Source organism: Hemibagrus wyckioides, linkage group LG03 (assembly GCF_019097595.1).
Source record: "Hemibagrus wyckioides isolate EC202008001 linkage group LG03, SWU_Hwy_1.0, whole genome shotgun sequence".
NCBI lineage: Eukaryota > Metazoa > Chordata > Actinopteri > Siluriformes > Bagridae > Hemibagrus > Hemibagrus wyckioides.
Window position 1 is genome coordinate 33,537,646 of NC_080712.1, and position 8,170 is coordinate 33,545,815.

The following is an 8,170-nucleotide window of genomic DNA, read 5'->3' on the forward strand; positions in this document are numbered from 1 at the left end:
TATGTATGTATGTATGTGTATGTATGTATGCGTATGTATGTGTGTTTGTATGTATGTATGTATGTGTATGTATGTATGCGTATGTATGTGTGTTTGTATGTATGTATGTGTGTATGTGTGTATGTGTGTGTGTGTTACTTCATATTATATCTAAGAGTTTTTCCCTCAGAGCAGATCAGTAGCAGCAGTTTGTATTAGATTGCTTTGATTGGTTGGCATTTCCAGTGCAGCTGCTGATCTCTGATTGGCTCAAATTCGTCTCACAGGTGATGCTGATTATTTCTGAAGTAATTCAGACGTTAAAGAAAAAGGGAAAGGTTTGGGTTTGGGGCTCGTTCACACCATCGACATTCCAGAGTGACGTGTGAGAAAACCCAGCGGCGGACACAATCAACGTTGCTACGTGCCGCAAAAAAAAAAAAAACCTCCCGCTGGAAATGATCAAGTACGTAGCGCTCTGCCGCGCGTTTCCCAGCCCTCAGAAAAAAAAAACAAGTTACTATTCCTTTTAAGCTTTTCATCACTCTGCTTAATTACGACACGTCACACTCCGTTCCCCAAACTCTGACACGGGTTTGATGTGTCTCTGCTTCGTGTCCCCTCGACAGAGCGCTCCTGCGGGACGCCGCACACCTTCACTGCTAAAGCACACCCTGACCCCGGGTGTCACACCACTGAGACGAGTGTGTGTGTGTGTGTGTGGTGAGAAGAAATGCCTTGGAGAGATGAAGTGAGCGAGCTGGAATGATGAGAGCCTTTACAAAACGCAGACGCTTCAATAAATCCGAGACGGAGGAAAGATCTAATGCGGGACGGGATTAGCTGCGGCGTCGTGTTTCTAATCGTTAGCTCCTAAATCTGTGCGGAAGGAGTGAAATGTTTAAGTTGTAAACTATTAAGCGCAAAATTTATAAAGTATCCGTGAAACCTGGGGACGTAAGGAGTGTCGGTTCAGCCAGGAGTGAACTCTACCTCATGTTACCTCACAAACACGTGGAGATTTTTGTGCCGTCCGTTTTGCTAGCGAATAGCGGCTAAATTTTCCTGTGCTCCAGAGGATATGTAGCATTTCGGACACTGTTTCTGATGTGCTTTCAGACTCTGTAGGACGCACTCCCGAAGGACATCTTAGACCCAGGAAGTGGGCGTGACCTAGAGATGGGGGCGGGGTTACATGTTGTGCATCAAAAATTCTCAATTAAATTAAGTCTTCTGATTCTGGACTCTGATTGGTCAGAAGGGGTTGATTTGTTTTCTATAAGAAGCACCTGTGGGTGAGGATTTAGAATGTTGCATGATGCTAAACTGGTGGCTTCTGTTACTCGTAAAACTAACGGCACAAGTCCGAGACGTCAACTTCATTTGAGAAAATAAAAAGAGCTGCGTAATTATTTTAGCATTCGTACCGTGCTCCTCTCATCGAGCGCGACAGATTGACGGCGCTAATTAAACCACAACGCTGCGGACGTGTCATCCAAATTCATTTCGTTCTCCTCCGTCGCTAACACGCCGAGCTGGGCTCCTCTGTTACACCGTCTTGAAAACTTCAAACACGCTGGAGTCAAACTCGCACGTTGTTCAGAAGCGATGTTTAAAAATGTTCCTCAAACTCCAGGCAGGTCTATGGAGAGAGGTTGAACTCTCGGGCTCCAGAGCGTGTTGGATTAAACTGGAGATAAATACTGGCTCCTGCTCCAGGAATCTGTCATCGGAGCGCTGGAAGTGCGATGTGCGACCCGCTCAAGCAGCTCTCCACTTATCAGCCCCAATTTGGCAGCGCTGCCTTTTCATACTTTGGAAAATCTACATGTTTCCCATGAAGAGGTTTTTGCGCTTAAACAATCATTTCCATGTGTGAGCGCCGTGCAGCGCCGAGCACTAGCAAATCAAGAGGCACAAAAAAGAGAAAGAGAAAGAGGAGGTGGTGTCTGTTTCAGGAGCAGTGTGTTTGTGTAAAAACCCTGAGAAATAATCTCTGTGTCGAAAGATAGACCTCACGGAGCTCAGGGAGATCCAGCAGGGCGTGGCCCAAACCTCTGAAACATACGACTCCATTAGAAAGGAAAGAAAATTCCATGACTTTGATGTATTATCTCATGATCTCCGTAAATTATCTCGTGACCAAGGTCTTTTATCTTATGACCGTCTCCTGCTGGACTCAGCTGGCTTCAGTAGATTCTCTTCTTTTCCTCAATATTTCATCTCTGGCCTCTAGACATGATCTCATTTATATTATCTCATGTAATTATCTCATCTATATTATCTCATACCCACTCAGCCTTGATATTTACATTTCTGCCATTCGGCAGACGCTCTTATCCAGAGCGACGTACAAGAGTAACCTTGATATATCTTGTAGTCGCTATAAAATATTTCTCTCATTTGTTATCTCGTGTACATTATCTCATCTATATTATCCCATGTATATTATCTCATACCCACTGCGCCTTGATATTTTAATTTGTAGCCCCAGGATATCTTGTAGTTGCTACAAAATAATTATCTTGTATACATTACCTCACCTATATTATCTCATGTATATTATTTCATTTACATTATCTCATCTATATTATCTCATGTATATTATCTCATACCCACTTAGCTTCAATATTTTAATTTGTTGCCTGAGTATATCTTGTAGTCGCTATAATCTCATCTATGTTATCCCATGTACATTATCTCATGTATATTACCTTATACCCACTCAGCCTCTATATTACAGTATTATTATAGTGGCCTCTATTTGTAACGTCTGGGACCCCCGCCCTATGCGGGGCTCGACCCCAGACGCCCGTGGTGTGTGCGCGCACGCCAGCACACGGTGTAAAGAGACCCATGCGCAGGATTCAGCGAAGCACTGCTTTTATTACATTTAAGACGCGACATAGGGAAACAAACGTAACACAAGACATGGCATGGTTAACTAAACAAAACAAAACCTAGACCTTAGCTTGGACATGGAACCTAACAAACAAAACCAACAGAAACCACGGTACAGATAACAATCATGGACCAGGACACAAACACAAGGATCCCTATTTATAGGGGTGGACATTAGGGCTAATGGGATACAGGTGACAATCAGGATAGGAACAATAGGAAGGGCGTAACAAAAGACACACAAAGAAGCAGGCTTCCAAGGTTCACCTGCCAGCGCCCTCTCTGGGCCTGGCAGGGAACGGTCCAGCTGTTCCTGACATAACCCCCTCCTCTAAGGCGCAGCTCCCGAAGCGCCCAACCTCCGCCTAGGGGACGCCTCAGGAGTAGGCGGAAGATGTAGTTCATAGAGGGGAGATGCAAGGCCTGATGTTCATAAAATGCAGTCTACGGCGATGCCCCAGGTCCCAGGGGTAAGTTGACATCCGGCCCTAGAAAGAAACGGGAGGGAAGCGTCTTCCACCCGTGGTGCCGAGCGACGTCCTCCACGGAAACTCCATCGCGGAGCGGCGTCCCCGGCTGACAAGGTGGTGGAAGCCCGCCTCCAGTGGGACCGATAAAAAGGGGGTGTCCCCCATGGCCTGAAGTCGAGTGACGTCCTCCTTGTAAATTCCCTGGGGGAGCGACGTCCTCGACCATAACAAAGATGGGGACACCTCCCTGGGGAAACGGGGAAAAGGATCTGCCGGATGCCATCCACCGGTTATCCAGGGCTCTAGCCAGCAGACTGCAAATCCTTACCGAAGACAGGAACTAGCTGGGAATCCCGCTGGGTCTCAGAGATGGTCCATGATTCTGTAACGTCTGGGACCCCCGCCCTATGCGGGGCTCGACCCCAGACGCCCGTGGTGTGTGTGCGCACGCCAGCACATGGTGTAAAGAGACCCATGCGCAGGATTCAGCGAAGCACTGCTTTTATTACATTTAAGACGCGACATAGGGAAACAAACGTAACACAAGACATGGCATGGTTAACTAAACAAAACAAAACCTAGACCTTAGCTTGGACATGGAACCTAACAAACAAAACCAACAGAAACCACGGTACAGATAACAATCATGGACCAGGACACAAACACAAGGATCCCTATTTATAGGGGTGGACATTAGGGCTAATGGGATACAGGTGACACAATCAGGATAGGAACAATAGGAAGGGCGTAACAAAAGACACACAAAGAAGCAGGCTTCCAAGGTTCACCTGCCAGCGCCCTCTCTGGGCCTGGCAGGGAACTGTCCAGCTGTTCCTGACACTATTAAATATTCTATCAGTTGTAATTTAATATTTTGTCTCTTGTATCTCGTGACATTGATGTATCATCTTGTAACCTCAATATATTATCTCATCGCCTCGAAAGATAATCTTACTGCCTTAATATATCATCTTGTAGCCTTGATACTTTGTCATGACCTTGATATCATCTTATAGTCTTGATATTTTATCTTGTGGCTTTTTATTAACAGTACTGTATTATCTCATGCGTTTGGTATTTAAATTTGTGGCCTCAATGTGTTATCTCGTGGCTTTGATATATTATCTCGTGGTCACTATCTATTATCTCATGGATTTGATATTTGATTTCTTTGCCCTTATAGATTATCTCATGGCCCAAAATCAGTCTCATGTCAACCATCTCATTTTTGACTTTATTTTCATGACCTCAGTGGATGTTCGTGTGTAACTGATAGCTCAGGACCTGGCAGGGAAACTGGCAGGATCCTTGTAGGAGTTTTACCCATAATGCACCACAAGCGCTGAGAAACCGAGTATAAAAAACCCCAAACTATTGTGTGAAGGAATTAATAACATTTGTTGGTTTTTGGTGTCTGTCCTGCTGTTAAATATCCATCATCATCATCATCACCTCTCTCTCTCTCTGGTGTGTAATCAGTGTCTCACTTTCGAACTTTCTCACCGCACAATTAAAGCCATTAAAGCGGCTCTCCGATGCTGCAGTCTGTCTTTCTGGGAAAACAAACAGCCTCAGGGAGCGAGTGTGGGTGTGAGACACCAGTCTGTCTCTCAGCTCTGTGACACACTGGCCAGAGAAAGAGAGAGAGAGATGGAGGAAGAGAGAGAGTGAGAGAGAGAGAGAGAGAGAGAGACACAGAGAGAGAGAGAGAGAGAGAGAGAGGTGGGAGAGGAGATGGAGGGAGAGAGTTGAAGGGGGAGAGAGAGACAGAGAGAGAGAAAGACAGAGATAGGGGCAGAGAGACTGGGACAGAGAATGACAGAGAGAGAAGAGATAGAGGGAGACAGAGAGGGAGAGAGAGATGGAGCGAGTGAGCGGCTATTCTCCATTTATCACACAGAGAACACATTCCTCAGTAATTAGCGCCTGTGTTTTTTTCAGTATAAAGTACGTTATTAGCCAGCGTCTCGGGTCATTAAGCTGCTCAGTGACCTCGGCTCGTTAATAACCAGGTTTAGGATTTAGGAGAGTAAAAAGGAGTAATCCGTCTCACAGGAGGAATAACAATAAATAAAAGGAGAAATTCGTTAGCTATCGTTTATCACGCAGATTAATGACCACTTGGGCGTTTTTTTTTTTTTATACTTCCTGTACACAGAGGTTGTATGATAGCATAAAGATGAGGAAGTCAACAACACGTGGAGGATGTATTAGCCTACTAGCAAAGATTAGCTAGCTAACGGTGGCTTAATCTGCATCTACTGATTTTCCCCCCGTTTTTCAGGTTACGCTGTTCTATATTTAGCTAACAGGAAACCGTTTTAGCACGTGTTGCTAAATGTTACCATGAGTGTGTGTTTGAGTGTGTGTGTGTGTGGAGATGTTTAGCAGTTAGCGGTTAGCTGCTCTCAGTAAACAGGTCCTCAGTGCCACATGCTGACCAGGAAGCTGTAGAGTTTATTTATAATACTGAAGTCTGACTCCTTCACAGTGTTACTACATGCAGAAAATCCACATTCAGTGTCCAGGAAAAAAACAAACCACTTTAATGTTTATTATTTTCTCCTTTTTTTTTGGCACATTCTCTGGATTAAGGAAGGAAGAATTGTTCACATGAATTCTCCTGAAACTGTTTAACATCAGCTGTTTGGCGGTCAGTCCAGTGATGAATCATTTGTAATCAGATTTTAAACACAGTTGATGTGTCTTTTTTTGGCTGAAGAGAATTTTGGCTCTAATTTTATTTCAGGAAAAAAAAAACAGCTTTAGTGCATCAACCGTTATTGTAATTATTCCTTTCATTTTTTTCAGCTCATGGTTTAGGGAAGGGGAACATTTTACATTTGTTCTGTTAATACTTTTTAGATTTTTATGCATATTTTTATTTTTGCGCACATGTGTTCTATTCCAGATGATGGTAAAGGAAATGTCGTGAGGTTTCTGGGTCTGGTGACCGTGTGATTTCGGCTCTAGGTCGTGATGCCCACCATGACCTCGCTGATGTCCCACAGTTTTTTAGCCACATCCTCATCCGTGGCTTTAGGGAGCAGCTTCATCTCCTGGCAGTCAGCGAAACATTTCCCCTGAACACCTTCCACGTCTGGGGAGCAGGCCAGATACACCGAAGTCCTCGCTCCCTCCTCGGGCGATCTGAGCAGCGCCCACGAGGCCAGGCTGACCAGCGGCTTGGCCAGTAGGGGGATGTGGACGTGGCGTCCCAGGTTGGTCCTGACGATGCCCGGCGTCAGGGCGTTCGCCGTCACCCCCGTGTCCTCCAGCCGCCGACCGAGCTCCAGCGTGAACAGCAGGTTGGCCAGTTTGCTCCGGCTGTAGGCCGCCGCCCCGTCGTAGCTGCGCTCGCTGTTCAGGTCGTCGAAGTCGATCTCGCCTCGCTTGTAGAGTTTGGAGGAGACGACCACGACGCGGCTGGGAGCCGAGCGCTTCAGCAAGTCCAGGAGCAGGTGTGTGAGGAGGAAGTGGCCCAGGTGGTTCACACCGAACTGCATCTCGAAGCCGTCCTCGGTTCTAGAGTAGGGACACTGGTAGACCCCGGCGTTGTTGATCAGCACGTCCAGTCTCGGCTCCTCCTAGAACAACAACAAGAAAAAAAAAACATTTTAGTGTTTCTGAACAATTGACTTCAGCTTCATTGTCAAGCTGAGACTCTCCAAATATTGCATTTTGTATACAGAACCTGCTCTGACAGGAAACAGGGTTCTACAGGATTCCATCGAATAACTATTGGCAGCGTCTTCGTCCTGTTTCCTAACAATTCAGATCTTCCTTAAGGACAGTGACAGTGAATTCTCCTGCATGCACGCCTCGGGGTTTTAGACCGGATCTAATTTTCTCAGTGGACTCTCTTCTAGATAAGGGTTGAATCTAGAACCTGAACAACGGTTTATTATGCAAATACAATATCCTGCAATCCGCTCAATAAGCAAATTGGTCACCCAGTGACGTCATGCAGCGACTGTCGGCTGTATGAGCTACACTTTCAACTGAAAAAAATTTCGTGCTGGATGTCGGACGGTGTTTGAGATGACGTGTGTGTGTGTGTGTGTGTTTGTGTGTGTGTGTCACGCAAGTGACCTTGTTAATCTGCTCGCAGAAGCTGCGCACGGAGCTCAAACACGCCAGGTCCAGCAGCCTGACCAGCAGCTCTCCGTGTCCGGTGCCGGCCTGCTGGAGGATCTCCTGCGCCGCGCTCTCGCCCCTCTCGCGGCTCCTGCACGCCATGATCACGCGCGCCTCCCGCCGCAGCAGCTCCGCCGCCGTCGCCCTCCCGATGCCGCTGTTCGCCCCGGTCACGATCACGGTCTTGCCGCGCATCATGGCTCGCGCCACTCTCTACCGACAGGCGTAAACACCACGGCAGCGCGTGACCGACGCCTACGTCATCGCTGTTGCCGGAAGTAGATTGCCAGCTGATAAAACGAGCGAGGCGTAAATTTTTTATATCTTTCTTGCATTAGTCAGTGTGGTGTTATATATATATATATATATATATATATATATATATATATATATATATATAACATATATTTCATTTTCCAAAGGCCTTCCGCGTTTATGTGTAGTTTTTTGAAAATAACTACACATAAACGCGGAAGGCCTTTGGGCCAATCAAGTGCTTCCGTTTCATCCGGGTATTCTCACTGGAAAACTCCGCTAGAATGAATATCATTAACATTTATTTATTTGTTTGTTTGTTATGTGCCAAAATGTGACATTTATATGAGATGCTGAATTTCATGAAATGAAATGTTATTACGGAAGCCCAGAGAGGCCATCTGATATTTTTTTTTTTGCTTTTATTT

General features: G+C 45.9%; 1 protein-coding gene across 1 annotated transcript; it reads right to left on the reverse strand.

The window, feature by feature from the left end:
• Nucleotides 1-5,787: 5,787 nt before the first annotated feature.
• Nucleotides 5,788-7,754, reverse strand: rdh14a (retinol dehydrogenase 14a). Its single transcript, XM_058378393.1, has 2 exons — nt 7,443-7,754; nt 5,788-6,937 (listed from the first exon to the last, which is right to left on the reverse strand). Exons 1-2 carry the CDS (start codon nt 7,683-7,685, stop codon nt 6,320-6,322), a joined length of 861 nt encoding a protein of 286 aa, XP_058234376.1. The 5' UTR covers nt 7,686-7,754; the 3' UTR covers nt 5,788-6,319.
• Between the last annotated feature and the right edge of the window lie 416 nt (nt 7,755-8,170).